Source organism: Curcuma longa, chromosome 9 (assembly GCF_044706935.1).
Source record: "Curcuma longa cultivar G26 ecotype Majalengka, Jawa Barat chromosome 9, ITB_CL_G26_1.1, whole genome shotgun sequence".
Lineage (NCBI taxonomy): Eukaryota > Viridiplantae > Streptophyta > Magnoliopsida > Zingiberales > Zingiberaceae > Curcuma > Curcuma longa.
In genome coordinates, this window is record NC_133869.1 from 7499181 (window position 1) to 7527074 (window position 27894).

A 27894-nucleotide genomic window follows, 5' to 3' on the forward strand; every position below is an offset into this window, starting at 1 on the left:
GTAGAGTGATCAGAAGACCTTCAGTTATAGGTAGAGTGAGCAGACCTTAAGTTGTAAGGTGGGGAGTGAGGAGCTAGGTGGTCCTGAAGGAAACAGATCATGCATGTCATTCAGAGGATCATGAAATAGTGAAAAAAGAAAAGGAAGAGTGCAGCAGAACATGCATGAACGCAGTGTGCCCTTAAACAGAGACCACCAGATAGCCCCAAACAACATATATCATAAGCACTGACTCTAGTCACGCGTATGTTTGTGAAGCACTAGTGTACAACGTTTGTCTGTGAGTAAGCGTTTAATTCACATGGTGACTGGTGATACGAGCAGTGAAAGCACCATCTAATGTCTGTGAGTAAACAATTATTATTAGAAAAAAAACAGTAATAATATTCTTTATAATAAATTGTTATATCAAATGGATATTGTTGCAATACTATTGTGGTCTCATAAGTTTGTTTATGGGTTTGAGCTTCTTAATTATGTCAGTCATTAAGCTATGTTTGTGAAAAACAACTTGATATTAAAAAGGTCTCTAATTTGTGTCAAATAGACACCATTACTCTTTGAAATCATCCATTCCTTCGTATTCAGCTTAACTCGTAGTTTGCGTAAATTGAAAACTTGATCTGAAAGCCTCGTTTTGTTGGGCCTCCTTTACGCGGGCCTCATTTTGTTGGGCCTATGTTCCAACAGCCTCGTTCCCATATTTAATTAGTTAAATATAACCAAAATGAGGTTTCGTACTGTTTTCACTAAAACATTAATTGGTTTGATTAAAATTTACATATTTGTTCTCAATTGCAAGCCAAATTGACTAACAAACTGTATTTGTGTTCGACCCAAATTTGATCTATTGATTTTAATTTGTTTTGTCAGAGATTTCACAACAAAAACAAAAATTCTAATGGTTTTATTAGTTTTATCATATAAAATTTTATAAATAACCTTCGATTCGAAATTTCACTAGAATTAAATGAGTTAGTCGGGATATTCTTTTAGTGAAGGATTAAAATATTATTTTATGCATTTCTCTCCCTCTCTCTTTACATTTCTTTATCGTCGTATCTTCTCGCCTGGCGGAGCGAGCAGTGAAATTTAACGCACACCAAGATTTTAAGAGCATATTTAATTAATAAAAAAAAACCTCTTCGATAAAGAGAAATTAATGAGGAAAAATAAATCTACTGAAAGTCAGTCGTCTACCAACTCAATTCCTTCCACTGATTGACGATGCAGTAGTGAGTCAAATGCTGATACATCAGATAGATATTGCCAATTGGCATTTGTCTGTCAACCTGCAACACTTTCTTCCCAATTTAATATTTGCTCATTAAAATAACACACCCTCCAATATCTTTGGAGCCAATTAACAGGGGTCGAGGAGTTCAGTGGATGCCTGAATGGCATTTATCCCTGCGGTATCTCTCTTTTGGCTCCATATATAGAATACTGAAGGACGAGCCTCTTTTGCCTTTTGGCACTGACATCAATGCCCAATCATCCCTGCTGTCGCGCTGTGCTTTTTAAGGTACCCAAAGAACATTCCACCGAGATGTGATGACGACGGAGGAATGCATGCATGCATTAAATATTGGACGCATGCAGTGGCTTCTGTCAAGCAAAGGTGGCCGCCCATTGCTAGCTAATTCTCCTTGTCAGATACTTTGCCCCAATTTTGGATCAATTCACAGAATATACACAACAATGAGATCTGCTTTCAGATACGGGGAGTTCTGTTTAGGCTTTTCTTGTCTTGTTACCAGGCGTCGCTTTGTGACTTTTTGTGCCGAAACTTTGTCAGATTGCAGCGCAGTGCTCGCTGCTGCATTCTGTCGACAGATTGATTGTTTGTAGTGGAAATTAGCCGCACAGTAAATGGGGCAGGGAGCTCTGAGTCGCCAACATTTAGTGTGTTGGAAATTACTGTGCAGTGGAAATAGTGTGAGTTTGGAAGTGTTGAAGTGAAAGATAGATAAATTTCTTGGTGATAATGAAATATATATAGGAGGCCCTGTCAGAGGAATAAAAATCTTGTGTTCCATGAACACATGCCAATCACTTTCCCAATCACTTGGATGTACTTTATATATATATCCTTGTCAGTTTATGTACTTTACTACCAAGATCAAGATCATAATCCTTATGATCATTTGGAGATGTCAACCTTCGGGGACCATCTCGTTTGCACAAAACAAATTTAATGGGAGAAGTCAACTCAGTTACTTTTTAAAAAAATCAAGTTTAAGCAGTGAGGGAAGTGCATGGTTGGATGTATGGCAAGTGGTCCAATTGCCACTTGTTTTAGTGTACGATATCAGTGGAATGAACTCTTGTTCTGTGTTGGAAAGGAAAAAAAACACCAACAACAACAACAAAACAATCATTGGCATGTGAATCATAGTCCATCTCATTTCCTTTTCCAAGGCAATTGAAAGCACACTTTATATATATATAGATATCCTTGCAGTGCTAGACTATTAGTATCTCTCTTTTGGCTGCTCCATATTGGAAAGGACAAGAAGGATCTTTTGCCTTGTGAACTGCATGCCATCAAATCATCATAATTTGTGTGGTGTGCTGGCCTTTGAGGTATCCCACAAGAACATGCAGTAAATGCCTGCAAAGTTCATTGGGCAAATTATATATTTGAGTCCATGTATGTTGGCACGTTCCCAACAATGGTAGACATTAAATTTGTATCAGTTCCCAAAGATAAACTACTTTTATTGTGACATTAGGATCGTCAATGGGACTGTTAAACTTAAGAGAATTCATATGGATTGATAACGATGATATTATTAATCTAATCATAAGCCTTTATTTTTCTTTTTTTTCAGACATATTTATTTATTCTTCTCAATAAATTATATTCTAAAATTTGATCGACCCATTTCCCCAATAAATTGCCATCCTCACAGCCCAACTGTCATAACTGATTTGTACGGACTATCATCATGCCTCTCGCCTTCCACGTCATCATCGAAAAAAAAAAATACTGGTGGAGGGAAAAAATTCCTAAATTAACTTCCCGCCAATCTCCCTCATTAAATTTCCCATCGGACGGTCGGGATCGGCGGTTAATACCTTTGCCGACAATCCAATGGCAGCGATGCGCCGTAACCTTTTCAGCGAACAAGCCCAAGGGTTTCTGCTTCGGGCTCGGATGACGAACCGTACGGTTCGTTGTCCGAGCCACTGGCTTAGTCACCGAGCCGGTGTCTTCTTCCTCTCGCCCCTTCGTTGGAAATTCACAATGACATCCTCCCTTCTCTCTCTCTCTCCTCTTTCTTATCTCTCGCTCGCACGGAGCAATGGAAAGAGTGAGAGCGAGCGCGCGAAGTCCAGGGTCGTCGCGCTGCTGTTGATCGTGGAACGCTAACCCTAAGCTCCTGAGGCAGCTGCTCAGGAACCCTAACCCTAGCTCAAGGACGATCGAGTTTGTCACTATTTCCGATCAGTGCCGCCTTACCTTGCTTCCCGACCCGGATAGATCCGTTGATCTGCGTCCGTGCGCTACGCAGGTGCCTGATTCTCCTTCCCTTGGGTTTCTTTGTGCTGATTCTTCTTGGTTTTGTCGGTTGAGCGCTGCAATTGTACTCGCTTGCCCCCAATTTAGCTCGGGAAGGATACGTTAACTGGGTTACCTTTCCTTTGCGTTGGAGTTGGGACTTCGTTGAAATGCTGGGATTTGTGTCTGCGGTGTCGATGTTCCACGGCTGTAGCAGGGCTTTTTGACTGTTTTGCTCTTTCTAATGCCATTGCTATAGGACACTAATTTCTTTCTTTTTTTCTATTGCAATTAAGGTTTTTGTTCTCTTCTTGCTTTTTTGGACTATTTTGCCTACTTGAAGCTAAAAAATATTAATTTTTTTCCCTTTGAGATTAAAGGCGCGACAAATTTAGAACTGGTTCTTAAATTTAATTCGTTACTTACCGTATTTACTCTTTGTTGCATCCTAAAGCTTATTTATTCCGTCCTTCTTTAACGTGAATTATTTGTATAAAAGGAAGCTGATCTTTTATCATGTCAATGAACAAACAGAAGAATCCTGCTAACTCTCTAATATATAGGTAAAAGTATTTCTTGAACCCATACCACTTGATCCCTGAATAGCAGTATGATGCACCTATAAGGGATATATATCAGTCACATTGTAATTTTTTTTTGTGCTTCCCGTCACTCTCACCATCCACATGTGTCAGTGATACTCTACTCAACTTCACTCATGCTGCTAATGTTGTCTGGTTGATTGACTTCATTCAAAACATATCATTTTAGTCGAAGACTTATCTAATTTGTATGGAATATATATACTCTTATACCTCAAGAGAGCTTTTGACTCTAATGTTGCTTGGACACAATTGAAAATCACAAAAGCAAGTTGTTTCTTCAGTGCTTTAAAAGTTCTGTTTGGTGGTATCTTATTGTTTAGTGTTTTGGTGCTTTTAATAGTTTAAGCACAAACTTTATATATAAATAAGAGAAACATGTCTGTTTCACAAAGTTCTTTCTTCTTCTTTTAATTGTTGATTATATCTGAGTCCCCTGTTCTTGTATTGATTATGACAGAATCAGTTTCTACTACATGGAAAGCTTTTGGGGGGAACTTATCATCATGTTGGAAATTTGTTTTTGTTCAAGGAAGCAATAATTATACAAATTGTAATCCTGATTTTGCAGGATGAATGTTGTTCTTGCACTGAAGTTTTGGAGAAGGTAGGATGAATGCTTTTGCATAGCAGTTTTGGAGAAGGTCCATGATGCCTATGTTTTGAGGAAGAATCTTGTCTGTGTTGTTATTATATGAAGTGGGAAGTTCGGTGATTATATAGGATATTGGACAGCTAAATATTTTTAACTCAATGCTAAGAATCTGAATCTGATGCTTCCATTACTTATTTCTAGGTGTGTTCTCTAGAATTGTGTGCCAAATATTCACTGTCTGGTTTTTTCATTGAGAGCGCATAATGTTTGGAGGATTTCACAATTCATTCTCAAGATTTGTAAATATTGCTATCAACTTTGCCCTAACATCTCTACATGTTTTTGATTTTAAGCAGATTTGTAAAACAATGGAGGGTCCATGATCACAAGACACTGTTGTTTAAATTTCCGGAAGAATTCTTATGCTTAATATGTTTTACTTTTGAGATCTGTGGAGTGTGACAAAAGCATTCAAAGGGTTTCTTGAGTGGAATTGATGTTTTGCTGTCTTTAAGAGTTTCGATGATAGCAGTGCAATCCCATTGATATTTTAGAAGCACTTGGTTCTGGACTGCTAGCAGTTTCTTGGTGATAAGTCAGTGGTTCTTAGGAGCTAACTGCCTTAAAGTGACACTTCATAATCCAAGATACCATCTCTTAGCATTATGCAACTGCGGCAACAACAATTGTTGTGCAAGAAGTTCCAAGAGGAACGAAGACAGCAGCAACTTCGGCAGCTAGATCAGGAGAAAAGACAGCTGATTCCGCAAAGCCAATTGTCTGTTTTTGGAAAACCTGTAACAGGAGATCAATTACCTGCGACATCAAATGTCATGCCTATTAATGATGCACACAACTATATGTGGCCAAATAATTTTGTTGGGGATGTCTCCAACTTACCCATTAACTCTCAGATGTTTATTCCCGGCAGCATGAATTTGGCACACTCAAGTTACCCAACATCTTTACAGAACCTTGCTAATGGTAGTTTTATGCTGAATGATCACAATCGAGCAATGCTATCCATGGGATTTACGCCTCAAAATGATCAATTTATTCATGGTATGCCTATTTCGGGCACTAGCACAGTAGAGCAGTACCCTCACTTCTTAGGAATATCCAGTAATTTCAACAATTTGGTGGCTGGACCAGATGCAACCCTTGCAGTGAAATCATCATACCCATTTACTACTACAAATGATCAACAATCAGGTGGTCAAAGTTGTTCACAGGACAACATTTTGTTTTTACAGAATCTCCAAGGCAGAAATACATTTGGTAACCCTCCAATGCAAGTTCTTGGTAATGATGACACTGCTGGAAACTTTCTAGAAGCTAGCAATCTGCAGTTCCATGATCGGTTTAGGGATTTTCAGTCCAGGCAAGAACAAGATGATACATCAGGTAATTTACATGGAAAGCAACTATCAGATATAGGAAATTGTCGAGATGCAGCTGGTCTAGATCCTATCGAGCAGAAGCTCTTGTTTGGCACAGATGAAGATGATAATTGGGGTTCACTTTCTGGGTGCCTTACATCTGGCATTGGTGGAGAGATGCATGGCCATTCTCTAGAGATTGATCACTATGGCACATTGCCTTCTATCCATAGTGGGAGCTGGAGTGCTCTTATGCAAGAGGCTGTTCAAGCTTCCACTAGTGACAAAGGGGTTCAGGAAGAGTGGAGTGGCTTGAGTTCTCAGAACACAGAACCTGTAAGAACACCTTTGTGCCTCACAAATGACAATGGGAAACAACCAACTGCGTGGGTTGGCAACAACATAAAGAATCAAGCTTCTTTGACCGCACAACCTTTTTCTTTATTAAGTGGCCCAAATGCAACACCAAGCTCCTCCATTATTGGTAATAAGAGTCTTCTTCTGAAGCCTGCTTATGAAGAAAACAATATGCCACTGATTGACACATCCCATGTGCCTTTGATGTCATCCTTGCGAGGAACCAATGGCAAAGAATTTCCAAATAGTCAGAATCAAACCAAACCAGTAGAAGGTGATCTTAAAGCTAAAATTCCTTTATCTAGTGAAATGAGAACTGGGCAGATCTTTGAGCAGTGCCAGAATAGGTCCAGGAACACTCAGTTAAAATCACAAGACAATGGAAGTGGTTGGACTGACCATAGGAATTTGCACTTATCCAACGCTCCTATTAAGCCTGTTAACAACTTAGGTGGTCGGAGTGCTAGTCATGCAATGGCATCCAGAGGCGACAGTACAGATTATCATGAGATCCATGGCAATCATGTTAACCTGAGTGCTGGAACACAAGCAGTCAAATCAGATATTGCTAGTCCTAAGATGCAATCTGGAGATTACTTAGCAGGTAATTTAGGGTCTGTTGGGAACCCAAATCCCTTAAAATTTAACCAGAACATGCCTCAACAGATTACTAATGAACAGAAATCTGTTTTTGGGAGAAAGTTTTCCCCCAATGCACGTGGGAATTCTGGAGTTGACAAGGACGCCAGAGAAAACCAGAATCAGCCAAATCCAAAATTACAAAGTTGGGAGTTGTCAAGAATTCCTGCAGCTGAAAGGCTGGGTCATATTGTTGAGAAAGAAAAAGATTCCATGGCAGCTCTTTCAGGAAAAGGTTATGTTGGTGATGCATTGAAAGATATTGTTGCAAGTGGTGGCCTGAACACTGTTCAGCATGGTCAACATACTGTGGGACCTAATATGGTTCATAATTCACTAGCAAATTTGAAGAATAATGCAGAACCTACTTCAGAATTCAGTCACCAACTAAACATGCAGGGTTTCTCCAACTCAATTTTCAATAGATCAAATATAGACGAATCATTCAGTGGAAGGTCACCTTTTGCTGGTCATGTTGTGTGCAACAATCCTATGAATGCTACTGAGGTAATGTAACCAGTCCTGGAACCATTTCAATTTCTACTCTTCTTTTCTTCTTCTTAATCTTTCTCTGAAGTTTAGATTTGAGATATTTATTTCTGTTTCCTGTTAATATAGTTAACTTTTGGTAATCAGCAGAAGATTGTAGTGGAAGCAGAGGATCTGTCTAAACATGCACTATCTGCCTGTTCTTCTAGCAGTTTTTTTAATGGATCAACTGCTCAATATGCACAGAATGATACAATTTCTCAAGCAAGGTATGATTTTTTATTTATAAGCATATATTTAACCCCACTATGTTATCGAGATCCTTGCGCAGTGGGTCTCTGCTGTGGCACAGGATGCCAATACATGAATGGTGCATGACACCTGTTCCACATATTCCTATGTACTCGTCATGGCTTGTCTAAATAGTCATCAATGCATTTTTCCCATACCTAATGGTGCAATTGGGTAGGCTGATCAGGCTTTATTCTATACTATTGTCTGTCAATAATTTCTAGGATGATGTTAGAACTTAAGAAATTATTTATTTATTTATCACTTCTTTTGTTCAGTTCTCACTGCCAGAACACCTAATATTAAATCTGAATTTTTGCATTTTTCTCTTCATTCTATTTACTTGGTGTTCTTTGTATCCTATTTTGTTTGGCATTATGGCCCAAACATCAGGATCTTTCTAATCCTCAAGAATTATTTAATTGATGGCAGCAATATGCTTGAGCTTCTTCATAAGGTTGACCGATCAAGAGATCTGAATTCTATGAATGCATCTGATAGATCTTCCCAAGTTGCTGATGATGTTTCTGCTGCCCAACCTCATGTTGATTTGTCTTCTAACTCAAGAGGATTTGGATTGCAGTTAGCTCCTCCATCTCCGCAATTACAATCAATCAAAAGCCCAATTTCTCACAACCTCTTAAATGATCCTATACTTGCCCAATCGAGCCATCAAGGAGAGGCAAGCTATCAGGATCGAGCACAATCAAATTATGCTTCTTTAGCCCGACCTTTAGCTCTCCTTCACGAAGCATCTGAAACACAGAATTGGAATAAGATATCCAACCCACCTGGACACCAACAGAACAAACACATGGAAGCAAATAAGTATCTCAATTCATCTGCAGCAACTGCTCCTGATTTTCCTTTGGTTCAAAAGCAGTTACAGGAGCAGCAGTTGGGACTTCAACGACAAGACCCTTCTGGTGCAAAATATCACCTGGAACAACATCAAGAACATCAGATTTCCAACACAAGCCAAGCTAATATAGGCACACCTGCTAAAAGTTCTTCACTTGTGAAGCAAACAAATGATTTTAATGATGGGGCTGTAGCAAGCCAATTTGTTGAGGCATCCTTGCCTACTTTGCCTAGTAGATTCTCCACTTCAGGAGTTGCTTCACGTGCTGAAAATCATGGATCAGGTAGTTCACAATTTTTCTCTGGGAGAGGAGATCACACAAAACCAACAGTTGCAGGATTTTCTCAAATTAAGAGCCCTGGTCATCAGCTACCTGCTACAGACACAAAATCAGTTTCTCATTCTTCTGCATCAGGTATGTCTCAGCAAGATGGCATCTCAAAGATGTTGCACAATGTGTGGGCAAATATATCAGTTCAACAACGTCAAGCTGGTGTCAACCCTCTATTCACTCCTAATGTACTTCAGTCCTTAATAAATCATGGAAGAGAGAGAAGTTCATGGGGTATACCAAAGACAGGCAGTCAAATCAACAAGGAAGAAGGTGCTCCTGAAGCTGGCATTAGTTCTAATTCACAGAAAGATGAAAATACAGCTCAAGTCAGATCCTCAAATCTACTTGCAGAGATGATGGATGTTTCTAATGCGAAAAAAGTGTTCCAGGGTGAAGAAGTGGTGCCAATGCCAGCTGTTGGTAGAAGCTCTAGCTTTCCAGTGCCCTCTCTGGTCCATCTGCATCAGCATAATGCTAACAAGGGCAATCATGAACTGGGTCCAGCTGTTAACTCGAGGGACTTGCATTCTCCTATAACAACCGATGTATCTTCTAGCAGTGTCATTGGGATCCTTGGGGGCTTTTCAAAATCTTCAGATCATCAACCTCAAAACTATTCCTTACTTCATCAAATGCAGACCATGAAGGCTTCTGACTCTGATATAAACAAGTTAACCGGAAATATTCTCAGTGGAGCGCCTTTTGGTTCCAATACTCCACAGATGAACTTGAATGTGAATCAGAGATTTGATCATGAGCAGAATTCTAACTCTAAATATCCTGACGATAAAGTTGGAGCACCTTCTCAGGTTTCACTTTCATCAGATGCCAAAATGGTAAGCTTTGCCACAACTGACAATGAAGAAAAACCCCCTACAACATCATCAGCAGGACGAGGCATCCTCCAAACTCATATGCATCCCCTTAGTACAAGTTCCATGTCTACTGCTTTGGGAGGTACTGAGTGCACACAGATTGGGCCTCAGATGGCTTCCTGGCTTGAGCATAATGCAACCTACCAAAATGGTAGGATGGTTCCTCTCTATGATGCTCAAAGGAGTGGAAAAGCTTCCATGCACCAGTATGTTCGAGAAGTTCCTGCAAGGATGGAGGACAGTACTGTAATTGATCAAAGATTTGAGAGCACTCAGGATGGTGGCTATGAGCAAGGTATATCATCCACCAAGATATCACCAAATGAGTCATCTCCCTTATTGCTACCCAACACCATTGACCAATCTACAATTTTAAGACATAAGAAACGCAAAAATGTGACAGCAGATCTGCCTTGGCATAAGATTGTCACTGAGTGTCCACAAAGCTTAGAAAACACCAGGTGTTTTTTTAGTAGTACCTTACACTGTACTTTCATTTTTTTAGTAGCTTGATTTAATTTGCATCAGTCTGATAGAAGTGATTTTTCCCCATTTAGTGTGGCAGACATGGAATGGAATTTGGTTGCCAATAGATTGATGGAGAAGGTTAGTCCACGGACCAATATGGCTTGCTTTAATCAATTTGTTGCATTTCCCCTCCTGATTTTTTAGAGAGAGTTTTATTGTTTTAATTTTCTGTTGAGTAGGTAGATGATGATGCTGAAGCTCTAGAAGATGACCCATTAATTCCTCACTCGCGAAGAAGGCTTATCATGCCAACTCAGCTAATGCATCAACTTGTTCCAACTGTACCTTTGCTTAAAGAAGAGGCAGCTTTAGCTTATGAAAGTGTGTCCTTTGTTGTTGCTAAATCAGTACTTGCAGATGCATGTGGCCTTGTTTCTTACATAAAAAATGGTTCACATGAGCCAGTGGAAAATGAAAATATGTAAGTATCAAATTTAAAGTTTTCAAGACCTTGAGATATGATATTTAGTCACCGTCTGACCTCCAAGTATAACATGCCTCTTTTAATTTTTTATTGGTGTGTCATGTTGCCTGCATGTTATTTCTATATATTTTTGATACTACCGTTTCTGATGTTCTTTTTCTCAACTCTCTAGGACGCTTGATGACATTAAGACTTCAAAGGTGGGGAATGGTGCTTACTCAAACTTGGCAGAGAATTTCATTGGTAGATCCGAGAAACTAGAAGCAGATTTCTCAAGGTATGCAATACATATTAATTTTCATGGTTCTCTATTTTCGTTGTAACTATATTTGACTATCTTATTCAATTTTTTCTTGAAATTTGCAGAACTTATTATGTGCACAATCATGGTTGTTACTTAAGCAACACTTAATAGTTAATATACAAGTGATCAACAAAACTTTGTGCGTTATTGGCCATTACAACTTTTGATTGTTTTGACATCTGGCATTTCTGTTCTGAAGGAAAAATTAACTTAGATTTGCAATTGCTTTTTGTAATAATATTTAGTGAAAGACATATGACTTGATTGCATGTGCATTGATTGTGAGTGCAAAGTTGTTTCACGGTGGAAGAAGCCATCTAGACCAATTTATTTGTGCTCAAGTTTTACAGTAATGAGATTTAAGATTTGAATGTCATATTGGTATGCAAGCAATCAGAACATTTTTTTTTCACCACTTTTAATTTTATTTTTAGAAGTTTGCTTCTGTAAAAAATGTGGTATTTCTCATACCTTTTTCTAAAGATGTTAATTTAATATCAGTTATTGCATTCTTCAACAGTTAGCTAATTAGATGTAAAACATGATTCCTTTTGTTGTTAGATGCGCTACCTTTCCTTGCACAGAGCTTGTATTTGTTATTTATTTCCACTCTTTTGTGATGACATTGACATTTAGTTACACTCAAAATAGGACATGTATTTATTGTCTGATGTGGATTTAATTCTACTCAAGCCCAATTTCCTTGACAAGAACAAAATTCTCGTCGGAAGTAATAGGCTATATTTTCTACTGTTACATCTCTATAATGCGTGCATTCTTCCATCTATTCTTCTAGAAGAATCGTGTTGCAATTTTGAAACTGCAATGTATTTCCTTTCTCTTTTTTCGTAAGCTTAGATGTGCCACCATCATATTTTATTTTTTTTGTCCATCTTCCTTGCATGATTTAAGGTAACACTAAGCTTTGATACTTGGATTCTTCATTTTAGTCTTAGTACTCTTCTTTTATGCCATATTACCTATGTGAGATACTGACACTTTGACAAACAGCTATCTAGGTCAACATTCAAAACTCTTATTGACCATGCAAAATTTTTTAGAAACAATCATATCATTCTCTTAAATCCACATCCACACTCAAATTTGAGTAACATTGATATTTTATATTATTTGTCTCTTCCATGAATCAGTCTCTCCTAATATCTTCTCCCTATCTCTCAGGAAAATGACCAAAAATTAGTGTCTTTGCATCTCTCCTCTCTGGTAGATGTTTGAATCGTAATCTCATTTTTTGCCACAACATTTTCATTAGTCTCTTAGTCTATTGTAACTTAAAAAGATAAATAAGTGCTCTTTTTACTCGGTCTCTACTCTAACATCTTCTTGTCTGTAGAAGGATTATTATATATTAGATTTACTCTGTTTCTCTCTCTCAAGAAAGATGTTGAAACCCTAATCTATCTACCATTGCAATTGTTCACAATTGTTATCTTTACATTTGTAAACTTCAGAATCTTATGGTTCCTTCAATTTGAGGATACATTAAAGATCATGTCAAGTCTTGAATATCATTACCAACAGTGCCTTTTGAAGATGATCACCTATTGCATATTTTGAAGATCATCATTATCTCCATTAAATTATCAAGCCTTCAAAAGATTAGTCTAGAGCATAGGTCATCAAATTTCTTCCTGTACACTAGTAATTGGGTCTTTGTCATCTTCATTGAGTGTTCTTCAAGAATGTGTTTGTGTTTATCAGATGAAGAATTTCTTCACTTCAAGAGTCTAACTTAGCAAGATTTCCTATATGTAATGATGCTTAATTGTAGGTGTTAAAATTTGGTTTACTTGAAGGATTCCTGTGTAGGGTTTGGTGATCAGCCCAAAAAATTAGCTCTGAGTAATTTGTTATCTAGGGATGCTGAATGAATTTTATTATTACCAACCTAAATGAACTGGTAAATTGGTTAAAGAAAAGGAAAGTAGCATGCTTTTTATTTCACTGGTATCGAAAAGCCTTTTCCTTACCAACACTCTACCAGGCCAAAGGTTTCCTCTGGATTTTTCTCCTTTGAACCTAATCTGGATTGTTGTGATTTTTTTATACATTAGATTGTTTTTTCAAGCTTTCTTACTGTTGAGTGTGTGCTGTTCCATATTTTCTGGACATTAATGTGTTTAGTTTTTGTCTTTTACCATTTGATAAATATATTTCAGGTTGGAGACTGGCCCCTCCTTATTAGAAATGCAGATGGAATGCCAAGAATTGGAAAGGTTTTCCATTGTCAATCGATTAGGCAAGTTTCATGGTAGGACTCATGCCGATGCAGTTGAAGTTTCTGCCACCGGAGCTATTCATCCTAGAACCTTTGCACAGAGACAAATCACTGCAGTTTCCATGTTAGAAAATCTTCCAGAGGGGATCATGAGCTTGCCACTTTAGATCGTTGATCATTTTTCTGCTAGTCTAAAATGCCATTGCTCCCTATCAGTTTTCTGTGCCATTTAAATACTCCCTCAGCAGTAAGTTTATGAGAGTACAAAACACATCATCCAGGAACAAAAGCCAGTTGAACATGAATCAAGGGGCAAGTAGTTGTGTCGTCATCATGTTGATACACAACCTCATAGGGAGCGATGGCTGTTGAATCAGTACCGATTGTTATCGTTCAATCTTTCATGAAGTATAGGTCTTTGTATATCAATGAAGATGAAGAAGGGTAGGCCTTGCTTCATTCTTTTTAAGCCGGGGAGAGTGTTTGTATCTGTCCCATATTTCTCTATTCAAATGGACTTGAATATTGGAATTCTCTCTTTTGCTCGCTGACAGGTAAACAATCATTACTCGACTTCACAATAGGCAGGAAAAGTCTAATGATGTAACCACGAATTCAAGTTGCTCGATGCAATTTCTGTAAGGGTTCAACTTTGGGATCAAGTTCATGAGGATGTAACTTTTCAATGTAACATTAGGCCATTTTACTTATCCTTTGTACAACACATGCATTTTACCATCGCCCATCATCACGACTTTCTGCTCGAGTACCTGGAGAGTCTTTGTTATCGTTACACCTGCCGTCGGCTCAATTGAGATTGCATGAATGTAATTTGTGAAAGGCAAATGAGATCCCAACTGAATGTAATATTTTAAGTTTATGTTTCCATGTCTATAATTAAAGCATATTTAATTATTTATAAGAAAAGATTAAATTTATTTATGTTTTTACCCAATTTACATCTTCTTGATGTTTTTCTATATTTGATTTCAACTCTCCAATCTGCTGTACCAACCTTGCGGACTAACTGGTTAGAGTAAGCGGCTCTGCGTCACCTATCGTCCTCGAGCTCGAGGGATCGAATCCTCCTCTGCTCATCTAATTAATTATAAATATGTAGAATTATAATTAGTCCATCTTGGCGAAGCGGGCGAGTACAATGTCTTGCTTTGAATGCTAATGGACTAACAGCAAATTGTCTCTTCCACAATCCTCTACTCTAATTTCATAGAGCAGAGTTCAGTGAAGATGAAAACACCAACAATTTTTTTATTTGCTGTTAAAAGGTAAATTGTTCAGTGTCAAACCACCCTTCATTGCCTTCTGGTCCGATCCATTAAACCGGCGATAGCACGGGCCGGTAAACACATAAAGCCCACGAGCCAGTGTCTCGATCTCGTTCCCTTTCTCCACCGGTCCCTTTTGCGTCGCGCCTCTCCACTTCCCAGATTGGAAATGGCGGCTTCGCTTGCTCGTCTCTCGCGACGAACCCTTGCCTCTCCACGCCTCCTCCTCTCCTCCCAACGTTTGCTCTCCACTGAGGCCGCACCGTCGCCGGCGGCGCCTCCGCCTCCTGCCGTGTCGGATCGCGTGAAGTGGGACTACCGTGGGCAGCGCCGGATCATCCCCTTGGGGCAGTGGCTGCCTAAGATTGCTGTCGACGCTTACGTCGCCCCCAACGTCGTTCTCGCTGGGCAGGTCACTGTTTGGGATGGCGCCTCTGTTTGGAATGGTTCTGTCCTCCGCGGAGACCTTAACAAGATCACAGTCGGATTCTGCTCCAACGTTCAGGAGCGGTGTGTCCTCCATGCTGCCTGGAATATCCCCACAGGTCCCCTTGTTCCCTGACCTTGATTGACTAGTTTTAGTTTTAATTCTTTGGCGAAACTTTAATTTGATCTGGAACCCTACACTCGTATTCATATATTCTCTGTGACGCATCCTCCTTTTCTTACCAATTGGCTCCCTGCATGAGAGCTATACCTGGCAATTTAGTAACAATGCCAGGATTATTACATGTGGGATTGTACAGGCATCGAGATATCTGAATCAAAATTTAATTGTTTGAAGATTTTTTAGACAATTATGTTCAAGCATTCTAACTAATAATTTCCCTAAACTATAATCAGCCTGATTTTTAATGTTAATACTGAACGTTAGACAGATAGATACTTGGATCTATGTCCGGAACATGTATTCACTGAGCTACTGCTGTCTGGTGAAAATGCAGATGCCTCTTAGAGGTATCTTGGGACACAATTTTGTGAAATATAATTTTACTCATTCAGAATAGTTAAGATGGATTGGTATTAAACCCAAAATAGAGAGGAGTTTTGGAGCATGTGTGAGCCAAAAAGAATATTTTTATAAGACGTGGTTTGATCTATCATACTTTATGTATTAGAGTGTTGGATTAGGTAATAATATGTACAAAAAGTTAATGTAGCAGAGATGAGAATGCTAAAAATTGATTTGTGGATATATTAGAAAAAAGGACAAAGAGCAATAAGCTATAGCTCCAATAAATAATAAAATAAGACAATAGATTGAAATGATATAGACATATTCAAATATGATCATAGATTCTCTAGTTAAAAGTGTTGAATTTAGTAGAGTAGCTGATGTAAGAGGTAGAGGGCGACCTAAGAAAATATTAGCCTACATCAAGTCTAGCTACAAATAATTGTGACACGACTTGATGATGAAGATGATAATTTTCATCATTCCCTACAAATGCACTTTGTTTAACCCCTACATGGTTGGCATGCCAGTTGAATTTAACAAAAGACTTACGTGTGTGTCAATGAAAAATGTTCCAATGCACAGGCTGAGATTCTTTCATACAGGATTTTTAGAAGGGAATAATCCAATGGAATTCCCAATTTAGGGTATTTGTTTCTCTCTTTCTTTAGATGCACTGTATTACTGTAACTGGATTTTACTGGTTGGAATTCCAAGTGTTATGGTAATTTTATATTGTTTTTTTGTTAAACCTCTACTCCATTTAACCAATTTAATCTTTTGGTGTTGAGTTATAGTGGAGAGATTAAGGGAATAACAAATCTGTGCTAGGTAGCCAACTTATTCTTTCTTAAATATTTTCTCTAACATTAATTATTTGTTAGAACGATCTCATTGCACTCTTTGTCTTTTGTGTTAAGAACCTAGCTTTCCAGTTTTACTGTAGTTATACTAACTTATATTGAGAAGAGTGAGCTGTTTTGTGCCCATGTGAAAGTTGATCAGTATCAATGCACGTGAGTTAAATAGATATCTTCAATTATTCTTCCAGTTAATCATCACAGGTTGATAGTTCAGAACCTAGTTTGAGACACAAACTGTACTTGTTGATCCAACCAGGAAACACAGGCCAGAATTGTTCTATGATTGTCTTTTTTCAGTAATATTATTTATATAAGATGGGAATTATAGTTATTTGATTGAAACTTCCTACAAGCTTGAAATCATATCTAGATTTGAGCCCTCCTTCTAGAAGATATCCATTGTGTAAAATTTTATGTATTTAATATATTAAATGCTTTGTCGTTGGCCATCTCAAGCATTGACCCAATCTGTGGCGTGGTCATTGCTGGGTTTGATAAGTATGCATTTAACAACAACTGGGTTTGATAGGTGTATCCATAACATTATTACGGTGTTATAACCCTTGATAACTCTCTTGCCAATTTATTTGCTTTCTTGATTTCAATTAATATGAATTGCATGTTTGATTGGTTTATTCCATCCCTTGTGTGAGTCTAAAGCAGGAAAAAGGTGCTGTCTGTAACATTGATGATACTTCAAGTTCATATTTGTTTGATTCTCATTTTTTGCTTTGTTAGAAGCCCTCTATACTTCTGTTTCTTGCCCATATACCATGTTTTGACATGTTATTATGATGCATCTGTAGATAGAAAAGAATCTCCACAAGTCTCTTTGTCTTCTTTTTATATATTTGCATTTTTAGATAGTCATTGATTAGAGTACTGTGCCTGTAAAAGGCGGTACTGTTCAGCACTGTCGAGTAGAGAGAGAAGAGGAGAAGAAGAAACGTAGGGAAAGGAGAGAAGAAGCAGGCAAAGAGAAGGAAGAGGAGGAAGAAGTGGAGGAGGAATGAAGAAGATGAGGAAAATGAAGAAGTGATGGAAGGGGAAGGGGGGGGCTCACCTGAAGAAGAATAAAGCAACATGGAACATTCCAATATAATTGTAGCCCAATTGAGAGTGCCAAACCAGTGGAACCAAAAGGATAGGCTTTGTTGTATACAAGTTAGCAGGAAAATAGAACTCCAGATGTAACTGTACAGAAGGGGCAGAGATGATCTAGTAGTCCTTTCACATTTGAAAGAGGACTCCCCTGAGAATCTAGTGATTAGGCATCTTAGTATGCTCCAACTGATCTGCCGCAACAATTTTACTAACAAATGAGAAATCATGCCTAACTTGGACTTAGAGAATGATACCTCCCTTTCTTTGTCAATTTGATTGAACAATTCACGAGAGCATCACTTATTGAACAAACTAGGTATCACTCATTCTATCAATTAACAGTTATATTTACTTATCCTCTTCACAAAGAAGAGATTTTTGGATAACAATTGAGCTCTTCTTTAAAATAATGTGGCCAATGTAATTTTATTATAAAGTCATATTTCCTGATCGACACAAGGGAATAAGGGATACCGCTTGATATTGATGGCCATGCCCACCTAGACATCAAGCATGGCTGACAAACTCAGTTGATACCAATACCGATCGCCTGAGTTGCATCAGTATCGGCAATGGTCAATCCTATATTTTTCAAGAATTTGGCATATTATAATAATCGAAGAGAAATTTGAAAAAAAAAAACAAATCTTTAACTTTTGAGTGCTATACATTATTAATCAAAATTCAGAATCAAAGTACACGATAAATCTTTGAGTTATCCTAAGCTATCTAAATTTTTAACTTTTGCCCAAATTTCTCACTTGATTGGTTATGTTCAGTTAATTCAAATGGTTGCACCATAGCATGGAAGAAAAGTGCTGTGATCTCAAGGACTATAATTTTTACAAGATACATGCCCTTGGCACTTAAACCAGCTACATGGACTAGCCATTTCCATTCTTGCCAAAATACCTTTCTGTAGCATGATCCTTAATTGCAAAGTGATAAGCACACAACCATGCCTAGATGCTGAATGTGCTGACTTTCTATCCATGACGAGTTCAGTCATTGTTCTAATATTGCATAGTAATAGCTTTATGTTTAATTTGCTGCTTCATGTACCTTCATATACACTGTGCATTACTCATCTATAATATTTGTAGTGTTTTATGCTTTTATTAATGATCTGTTGGCCAACTTCATTCATCTTTTCCATGAACTATAAAGCTAGGTGGTTAGCTCCAATTCTTTATTTTCTTCAAACCATGGAGTAAACTTAATGCAGATACAATTCATTTGTATTGTTGCCTACTTCTTTACTGATGAACTGGTCAACTATATTCAAGGAGCTCATCTCCAGTATGTTTGTGGCAGGACTCCCAGCTGAAACATCAATTGAGCGGTATGTAACAATCGGAGCTTACAGTCTCCTTCGTTCATGCACAATTGAGCCAGAATGTATAATTGGTCAGCACTCCGTTCTCATGGAAGGTTCATTGGTGGAGACCAATTCAATTCTTGAAGCTGGGTCTGTCCTCCCCCCTAACCGTAGGATTCCAACTGGTGAGCTTTGGGCCGGCAATCCAGCTCGTTTTGTTCGAAAGTTAACCCATGAAGAAATAGTTGAGATTCCAAAACTAGCTGTGGCAGTTAATGATCTCATGCAGAGCCACTTCTCGGAGTTCCTTCCATATTCCACAGCCTACTTGGAAGTAGAGAAGTTGAAGAAGACCCTGAACATTTCCCTCTGAAAGAGGAGTTCTAGTTGTAGTTGAAGAAATAAAACTTTTTGGCAGTACTTCATCAGTTTGTCATCTAAGAGCCAAATATATAACAGCAAATGAATGTCTCCTATGACTGAATTTTTACCCTTTCCTTCTACCATTTGTTTCTGTGGCGCTGTAGCCATTCCACCACTGGATATGGTATATCATGTTTTATTGTTATGAGCAAGTGAAACTATTTTCCAAAAAGCTTGTAATGGAGGTTTTACTATCTGGCTCTTCTGATTATTACCCACTGTCGTTCCAAATGTTTTTTCTTTTCGTAATTTTCCAGTTAGCTATCATACTTTGTTTGATTAATAACTCATGTTTTTAGATTTAGTTCCTTTTGAATGTTATTCCCCTTGAATAAACAAATGTAATGTCACATGAAGATTTAATTGAATTGTATTGTTGCTCGAGTCAAAAGGTGGCAATTAGCATTATAATTCCTAAATGCTTGATTAGTATGAAACTCAAAGCTCCCATCGTAGTAAACTTGATTTCTTATAGCTATATACCTTAATTTTATAGAGAAATGTTACGTTGTGCGACGAGGAATTTGCGATCCATGCGCGACACCCGCAACTCACCGTCGCTGTCGCTGCCCTTGCTGCACCGTCCGGCCATTGTCAGCCGCTGCCTCGGGCGCGATAGACGCGCCGTTCGTCGATGCTTCGTCCGACGTCGATTTCCGATCGGATAGTGGCCGATCCTTCCTCAGTCTGATCTTTGATTGCGATTCAGTTAGAATTCGGCTCGATCACTGTTGATAGTGACCGCGCAGTAGGGGGCGGCTGTTTCTGACCAAATTTGTCGGATTCCGACCACTATCCGGGCGGAATCTCGGCACCGGTTGAAACTTCGGCGAGTGGCGCGTCGATTGCGGCCGAGGCGGTGGTCGGCGGTGGCCGGACGGCGGCAGCGGCGGTGGATCGCGGGTGTCGCGCACGGGTCACGGATTCTTGATCGTGCAGCGTAGCAATTCTATAATTTTATATATTTGAATTTAAAGTTTAGAACAAAATAGATGCATTCAATATGCTGTTTTGAATGAATCGGACGGCTGAAGAGAGGCCCGCGTTCTGAAACATGGACCTCGGTTTCTCGTTAGGGCTTCATTAGGACGATCCCTCCACCTCTTTGTTCCCCCACGACTCATCGTGCGTCCACCGTAGAAGGGATGCCGCCACCGGAGGTCCGCCGCTCCATCAAGCGCTCGGCGGTGTCTGATCAGCAGAGGCGGCGGGAGCTAGCGCTCCTCCGCCAGACTCAGCAGCGTGCAGACTCCCAGAACCGCGCCCGACGGCTAGCCTCTTCCGTCGTTGCGCTTTCCTCCTCCTCCTCTGATCTTATCCTTCCGGACAAGGACGTCCTGACTGGGGCGGATTCTGAGGAGCAGGAGGCTCATTTAGATGAGTCTGTGGCGCCGGCGAGGGAGTTGAACGTGGTGCAGGCCTCTAAGCTCAAGGGTCGGGAGGCTCGCCGGTGGTTTGCACGCCAGCTTATGCTTCCGGAATGGATGATCGATATACCTCCTCAACTTGATCGTGACTGGTGAGTGCTAAACCTATCTCCTTTGCGTTTTTGTAGCTTGTGGTAACTGCGAGAAGTTGATTGCTCTTTGATCACCTTGCTAATTCGTCTCTTCCGATGTGTAGCCTTGCGAAACGTTTCCCGTTCTCTGTCTAATAGTTTGTAGTTTTTCCTCCCGCAACAAGTTAAATGACCGTGTGTTTATGGTTACTATCACAAAATTCTGTAATTCGGGCACTATCACTTAAATGATCTTTCTTCAAGTGCATCTCTTCATGTAATTCTCCAAATGAGAGTTTTTGTGTTCCTTTTCTCTTACAGCCTCTCATGTTAAAAAAAAAAAAAAAGGAAAAAGGACAGCATAAGACGAGTTGCAAATCCCCAACTGTATAAAGCCATCTGCATTGCTCTTTTTGAGACTTTTCACCTGTGCTGTTGTTATTTCATCATAGAAACTAAGATTCATAAAATGCTTCTACACTTCCGATTTGCAACATTGATTTGAAATTTTAACTGACACATCCTATTTGGTGCTTTTCAATTTTTTTTGAACTTCCCATAATTATCTAAAATGGCTATCCTCTTGTCTCATCCTTAATCAGAATTAACTTGTTGCTCATGAACTGGAATTTCTTTCTAACAAAATAGTGAAAAGGGCATAAACAAGTAAAAACGATCAATAAATAGTAAATATTTTCTTATGGAATTAAGAAGTGCACTTTGTCAAATAAACTAATATTTTGTGACTTATTGATGGAAATTGAGTAGGAAGTTAAACCATTTACCAACTGATTCATGCTAATCATTTCTGTTAAAATGAGATGGGCCTACCCTCATATAGCATGATTACTTGATCTGAGTTTACAACAGACAGTATGTGATATGCATGAGAATCTTTGAGCTAAGAGCCTAAGATCATTAAATTAAGAATATGAATGGACACTTTTCTTAAAACTGAACTTCTCCACATGTTGTTGTCTTACTAGCCATGCTCCAGGTGGATGCACTTTAGAAGTCATTTAAGATTAGCCCTTGCCTAGAAGCTTCTCTGTCAAATTGGTGATGCGCTCATAATAATTTGTCAAAATGAGTTTTGTTCTGCTAGTTTTATTTCCCAAAAACAACTATGAAAGGTTTTCTTGAATTAAAATTTAGCACACAAATTGTTAAGAAATTGATATGGAGAAATATTTGTAGGTATGTTTTTGCCAGGCCTGCTGGAAACCGTTGCTTTGTTGTTTCCTCTAATGGGACAACAATTAGTAGGTTGAGGAATGGATCTGTTCTGCATCACTTTCCATCTTCATTGCCCAACGGCTCTAGGACAAGAGATAGCTCTGGTCCTGCGAGTTCTTATTGTATATTGGATTGCATATTTCATGAGGTAGGATTCATTTTATAAATTGGCATGTGTAAATTGTAACGACATGGTTGCATTTGACATCATTATTTTCTGTTCTAAAACTATTTTTTTTCTTCAGCTGTTATTTACGTTTTGGGTTATTATTTGCAGCCCGATCAAACATACTATGTGATTGATATGGTCTGTTGGAGAGGCTACTCATTGTATGATTGTACTGCAGAATTTAGATTCTTTTGGTTGAACTCAAAGCTTGCAGAGTCTGGAGCTTGCAATCCTCCATCAACATATCACAGATACCGATTTTCTGTTGTTCCTATCTATGATTGTAATCAAGCAGGTCTACATGCAGCATATTATACTACTATGCTTTATGCTAAAGATGGGTTATTATTCTTTAACAAGTAAGTTTCTGTTTTCTATCAATATATCACCTGGTGTCTACTTTTAATAGGTAGTGTTTATGAATAGTTCAGCTTCAATTTCCATTTTAGTTTATCACAGTTTCTTGCCTGGCAATTGTTTAGGTAGCACCAATACCAAAGGTCTTAAGAGTTAATGAAAATCTTAAATATTTTAATTAGAAATAAGTTAAGTGGAGATGGGTCTCTAACTAGTTAACTCTAGTATTTTTTTCCCCATTTTTTTCAAGTTACATAAATGTATTTATAGGCCAATCAGTTCTTTTTATCATAACTTGAATAGATCCAAGTGGCAATCTTGAACCCTTGTAGATGGAGTAACTCAATACACCACTGCATGCTTGCCTTTCATGTAATAAATGGGCTTGTTTCCTTTGGCTTCATTGTTTTTCAATGTGCGTTCTATTTTTGCCTTCATTGCATCATATAATGGATAGCTTGAGAAACAAATGTCAGTTATATTGCACAAACTTCCACATACCATTTTATGCTTTGGATGGGTTTCCAGTCCACTTGGAATGACCCCTATGCTTGCATGGTAATTTCTTTGGCAACCTAACTGTACCAACATGCCAACTTTGATGTGATAACACGAGACAACATATGTGCCACAATTTCCACTTGTAGTAATTGTAACCATAGTGAAATCATCCCTAGGTATCTGAGTTATCATTCGAAGCCTAAAATCATTGTTTTCAACTCAAATAACAGAAGCAGAAAAATGTTAATAAAAATGTAAGGCATTATTAAATGTCCAAAGAGTTTTACAGACCATGAGTGAATGAGTAAATAATGATATGGGTAAGGAAAATAAAAAAATCTCATAATAAAATTAGTATACACACTAGTCAGCTCCACCCCAGATTAAGTTTGATCTATGCCCAATTCAGCCCTAGTCGAAACCTCTTAGCCCTAATTCGATCCAGTTGGAGTTCAATCAATCCCTAATCGAAATTAAATTCATTTTGTAGCACGTAGCACCTTTTTTGGTCACATGCATAGTTATACATTAATAACTATTCATGCACTTAGTTCTCATTGTAGGGCATATAACACTTTTTCCTTCAATTGAGCAAGATGAGATAGTGTTCATGAATTTCTTTTCTTGATTATCCTTTCTGTTTATGAGTAGATTTTGTTTTCTTACCTGCACGTTCTTAATTTTTTCCCTTGCTCCCTAAACAAGAATTACAATATTTTGAGAGAAAATTAGCAAATTGAACTGTGTCTCTTCAATGATAACTGATCAAACTCCTTCCCACATTATAGTGTCTCTCTTGTCTTTCTCAGGCATGCACATTATCAAACAGGAAATACACCTTTAGCTCTTGTGTGGAAGGACAATTGCTGTAGCCAGTATTTTCTTGATACAGACAGCCAAGGTTTGGTGCCAACTCAGCAACAGGTTCATATTGCATACTCTTTTGTTATTCATTTGATCAATTTCATTCTTATGTAAAAATTTCAGGTATTTCCAATTATTGTTGAATAAAGTTTGTCTTGACCAAGTTTAATGGATTGTTACTATCAATATGATTAGTTAAGCAAGAACCAATACAGTTTCCAAATTGAATTTTTTTAATTGCTTGATTATTTGTACTGTCTTTAAGATGTGGTTTGACAAATTAAACTGTCAATTCTAATCAGTGATTAATGTGAAAGGCCATTGCAACATTGAATAATGATCTAATTATACTATTGTTATTAGTTATTAATTATAGAGATGATGCTTCATGTTGAAATTAACAGTGAGATTAGAGCTGGCAATATTAGTCATGATCTGATTATACGACCCAATCCGACCCAAAACATGATTAATAGAGATAAAACTTGAAAGTGACATGACTGGAATATATAAATGGGTTTATATGAATTGTCAATATTAGTAACTTTTATGCAATATAATTTAATTTTAGATAGCTTAGTTAATATTACACCTTGTAAAATTATTTTTTAAGAAAAATAATATTTTATATTATTTTTATTGATCCAAATGACATGACTTGTTTATGGTGCTATTGACATGACATGACATGAATTGTCACCCTAAGTGAAATTGTTTTTATATTTTGGTTAAAAATATTTATTGGAGAATTGGGCATGCCCCTATCAAAGCATCAAATTGCTGGGCCTGTGTTTGTATGCAAAGTTGGTACTTTTGCTACTCTCACAGGGTTAAGGTTGTTATGCTTTACTGAAACTTATTTTTCCCTTTTTCTGTCAGTAGTAGTGAAAAGCATATTTGCATGTGGGTTTAAAACTAGTCTAAATAACATGCAGAAGTTCATGTTTGCATAATCTTCTTGGATAAACATGGAAATAAAAGTTGGAGTTGCCCCTTAGTTCAGATTATGATTTTAAACCTTAGTTCCATTGGTTCGTAGAAGTTGATAGATTTCTATTATGTTGCCCCCAATAACTTTTGCTATTCTAGTTAGCTCTAGTTACATAAGGGATAGTGAAAAAAGTGGTTGAGGTGAAATAATATGTGACCATACAACACAGATAATAATGTTATTACAAGTATACCTTCAAACTCTTATCCTTGAATATTATTAATGACATAGCCTAGCAGATGATGATGACAACGAAGATGGTCACCGTCATACTCTTATCCTCATCTCCTATTTCAGGTTGTCTTGGAAATGCAAGAAGATGGTAAATTAACAACCTATGACGATCCTCCTGTCGTGTTTGGTAGCTTAGAGGTTGATTTCATTCAGAAGGTAATGTGGCATGCATTTTTTTTAGCTTATTAAGAAATGGGATACTAAAGTCTATGTCATCAATTATGCAGTCAGAGTTTCAAGCAGGAAACCTCCTCCGATTTGCTATTAAAGATGAAAGTGTGAGAGTTGTAGATGGAAAGCTAGAGATTGGTGATTTGCAATTCATAAACAAGTCTAACCGTGCACGAGCATTTGCTGATAGCTACTCCAAGGTAGGAATGTAACTGACATAATTCAGCATTACTGCTAAATTAACATGATGGTAGTAAGATGCAGAAACTGATAAATAAGTTGAACATGAAACATAGGATCATTGAACGAGATCGCTGGAAGTAATTAAATAAAGCAAATATTGTTGCCTTAAACATTAAACAAATTCAAGAAATTTTCACTTATATGTATTTGATCTATAATGTTGTATCAATTATCACAGTGTAACAGTTGCTTTTGCCTAATCTCTGTTCACTGTGTTTTGAGCCTTTGAGTTCATAATCATCTCTACAATGTTTCTGTTTCATCCTCAACTAGGTGTTTTTTGCTACATCAATAAAACATTTTTAGTTGTTGCTGCATTCTTGATTTTAAAAATGTCTCATCCAAAAAATATTTTGTTGTAATAAAGCTTTGCCTCTCTGTAATTCTCTTAGTGGTATTTGTTTCTTACAATTATTTGATCAGGTAGGAATATTCTGCGCACTAAGATACAATAGCTATGATGATCTTCAGCACCAAAATGGTTTTGTAGGTACAGGCACTTGACATGTTACTAGCTTCTTACTTCATGGTCAAAATTAAACATCTAGTAGTTTTGTCACCAATCTCAAACAGTTGGGAAAACAAGTTACTATGTCGAGCAGGTCTACCGTTGCAACAATGTTTTTATATACTGGTCCTGATGGTCTGGCTGAAGTAGGAGTCATTATTGAACCCGTCTGATTCAAGTGGCAAACCAAGGCAAATGTCTCGGTTGACCTAGACCTTTTATTTTCATTCTTAAAATGTTCTCTAACCATCCATACTCTCCCCTATTCCACTACATATCACTAATTGGGTTTCACTTCCTGTCTATTTTCCTGGTGCTGATATTGCTTTTCCTCGAGAAACTGAGAAAGAATCCTGAGATTTGTATTCATAGATATGCATAAAAGCTAGGATAAACAGTCATCTCAGATGCAAAACGTATGAAAACACAAGCAAGATGTTAAAACAACTACTTGCAGCTATTGTATGGTCCTGTTCATATGATTTTGATCTAGGTTTTGATGGGATTTTCTCGTATAATGCATTGATTAAATTCAGATGGTCTTCCAGTAACTTCTATGTGCTTAATAAATAATAGCTTTATTTCTCACATTCATGATTAATGACGTCTTATATTTTTCTGGTTATAATGTCACCTTTGTTCCTCCAAACCTGTTTTACATCAATTTTTTACTGCTCTACTTTTCATCTTGTACTTGATATTTTGTTTACAAATACTTTTCCAAGTCTTTAGCAGATTGATATTATATATATATATATATAAATCAGTTCTTGATTGCCCAACCATTTCTGTTTTATGTTTTTCTTTTTTTAACTATGGTTCTATAGATTCTGATTCTTGTTTGTGTCATATGCATTGGCAATTCAGGTATTCTTCCAGTATGCTGCTCGGCATTCTCCTCTTAAAATCGAAGATATTGCTGCGTCTATTCTACCGAATCTTCCTGATGACAGCCCAATTGTTGATGTTGAGATGGGCAGTTGATATCCGAATACTATGTATGCCCCCTTCGACATTTACACCTCACACCTGAGTTCTAACCAAAAGATTGCTGTTTTCCCTTGACATCTTGCTGTTTTCTCACTGGATAAAAGTTGAATCTTCATGGGAGCTACCAAATTGGCTTCGATTGTAGTTCCGGCTGTGTTGATATTTGTGTTTTTCTTTGAAATCATTTTTATCTCTCAGTGAAGCCATTTGTGTGGGCTATTATCCTCTCAGATGCAAGTTTGTTACAGCAGGATTGATTAATTTATCTCTGTGTTCTGCTTTATGAGTTTAACCTTGAGTATGACTGTTTCTAATCTTGATTTTCGATTTTGTTTTAATTGATTAATTTGGAGCTGGAATTATTAATCGACCGATATTTAAGCGACCATAAGCACATGAATCTTTCAATAGATGACAAGTAAAACTTGAATATTGGTATTTCAAAAGAAAATATAATTCGAGAATGTCGTGGGAAATGGCAACAACTTAGACTTGACTTCTCCATCTTAATTAATCTTCCCTCTTAAGCTACCAGATGCACGTATTCAACAAATGTGCAGTGCCATTGACGTTGGAAATAATCTGGAATTCTCCTCTCCAATGAAGAAATCGCACTTGGTCAAACTGAATTGCCCGGACAATTTATGTTCTATTATTTTAGTTGGACAATTCTCTTATAATTTATTGGTCAAACTAAAGGTTTGAATTCCAGATTAAAGATACGGCATTTGCAAGTCCTCGTCGTGTTTTTATATGTTCT

The 27894-nt window shown here is 37.7% G+C and overlaps 3 protein-coding genes across 8 annotated transcripts; all 3 read left to right on the plus strand.

Moving 5' to 3' along the window:
• Positions 1-3270: 3270 nt before the first annotated feature.
• LOC141834874 (uncharacterized) lies at positions 3271-14131 on the plus strand. 5 transcript variants are annotated; one of them, XM_074722258.1, is made up of 9 exons: positions 3271-3518; positions 4679-4903; positions 5059-7584; positions 7696-7835; positions 8290-10389; positions 10486-10534; positions 10636-10877; positions 11053-11157; positions 13365-14131. In XM_074722258.1, exons 3-9 carry the CDS (start codon positions 5368-5370, stop codon positions 13588-13590), a joined length of 5079 nt encoding a protein of 1692 aa, XP_074578359.1. In that variant the 5' UTR covers positions 3271-3518; positions 4679-4903; positions 5059-5367; the 3' UTR covers positions 13591-14131. The 5 variants fall into 5 exon arrangements, with proteins under 5 accessions (XP_074578359.1, XP_074578362.1, XP_074578363.1 ...); XM_074722261.1 differs by having other exon boundaries at positions 7714-7835; XM_074722262.1 differs by having other exon boundaries at positions 7717-7835.
• Positions 14132-14841: 710 nt separating this feature from the next.
• Positions 14842-19568, plus strand: LOC141835039 (gamma carbonic anhydrase-like 2, mitochondrial). The gene is made up of 2 exons (XM_074722461.1): positions 14842-15254; positions 18946-19568. Exons 1-2 carry the CDS (start codon positions 14879-14881, stop codon positions 19320-19322), a joined length of 753 nt encoding a protein of 250 aa, XP_074578562.1. The 5' UTR covers positions 14842-14878; the 3' UTR covers positions 19323-19568.
• Positions 19569-20488: 920 nt separating this feature from the next.
• Positions 20489-27426, plus strand: LOC141835050 (uncharacterized). Of its 2 annotated transcripts, none has more exons than XM_074722479.1 (7): positions 20489-20891; positions 22068-22254; positions 22384-22634; positions 23943-24057; positions 25286-25378; positions 25450-25593; positions 27012-27426. In XM_074722479.1, the coding sequence occupies exons 1-7, from the start codon at positions 20518-20520 to the stop codon at positions 27126-27128; spliced, it is 1281 nt and encodes a 426-aa protein (XP_074578580.1). In that variant the 5' UTR covers positions 20489-20517; the 3' UTR covers positions 27129-27426. The 2 variants fall into 2 exon arrangements, with proteins under 2 accessions (XP_074578580.1, XP_074578581.1); XM_074722480.1 differs by having other exon boundaries at positions 22083-22254.
• The last annotated feature ends 468 nt before the right edge of the window (positions 27427-27894 follow it).

Coding starts and splice junctions, on each gene's coding strand:
- LOC141835039 (XM_074722461.1), top strand. CDS start 14,879: ATGGCGGCTTCGCTTGCTCGTCTCTCGCGACGAACCCTTGCCTCTCCA. Junction 15,255..18,945: donor TGCCTGGAATATCCCCACAG/GTCCCCTTGTTC, acceptor TGTTTGTGGCAG/GACTCCCAGCTGAAACATCA.
- LOC141835050 (XM_074722479.1), top strand. CDS start 20,518: ATGCCGCCACCGGAGGTCCGCCGCTCCATCAAGCGCTCGGCGGTGTCT. Junction 22,255..22,383: donor TGGATTGCATATTTCATGAG/GTAGGATTCATT, acceptor TATTATTTGCAG/CCCGATCAAACATACTATGT. Junction 24,058..25,285: donor TGGTGCCAACTCAGCAACAG/GTTCATATTGCA, acceptor CTCCTATTTCAG/GTTGTCTTGGAAATGCAAGA.
- LOC141834874 (XM_074722258.1), top strand. CDS start 5,368: ATGCAACTGCGGCAACAACAATTGTTGTGCAAGAAGTTCCAAGAGGAA. Junction 10,878..11,052: donor CCAGTGGAAAATGAAAATAT/GTAAGTATCAAA, acceptor TCAACTCTCTAG/GACGCTTGATGACATTAAGA. Junction 11,158..13,364: donor CTAGAAGCAGATTTCTCAAG/GTATGCAATACA, acceptor AATATATTTCAG/GTTGGAGACTGGCCCCTCCT.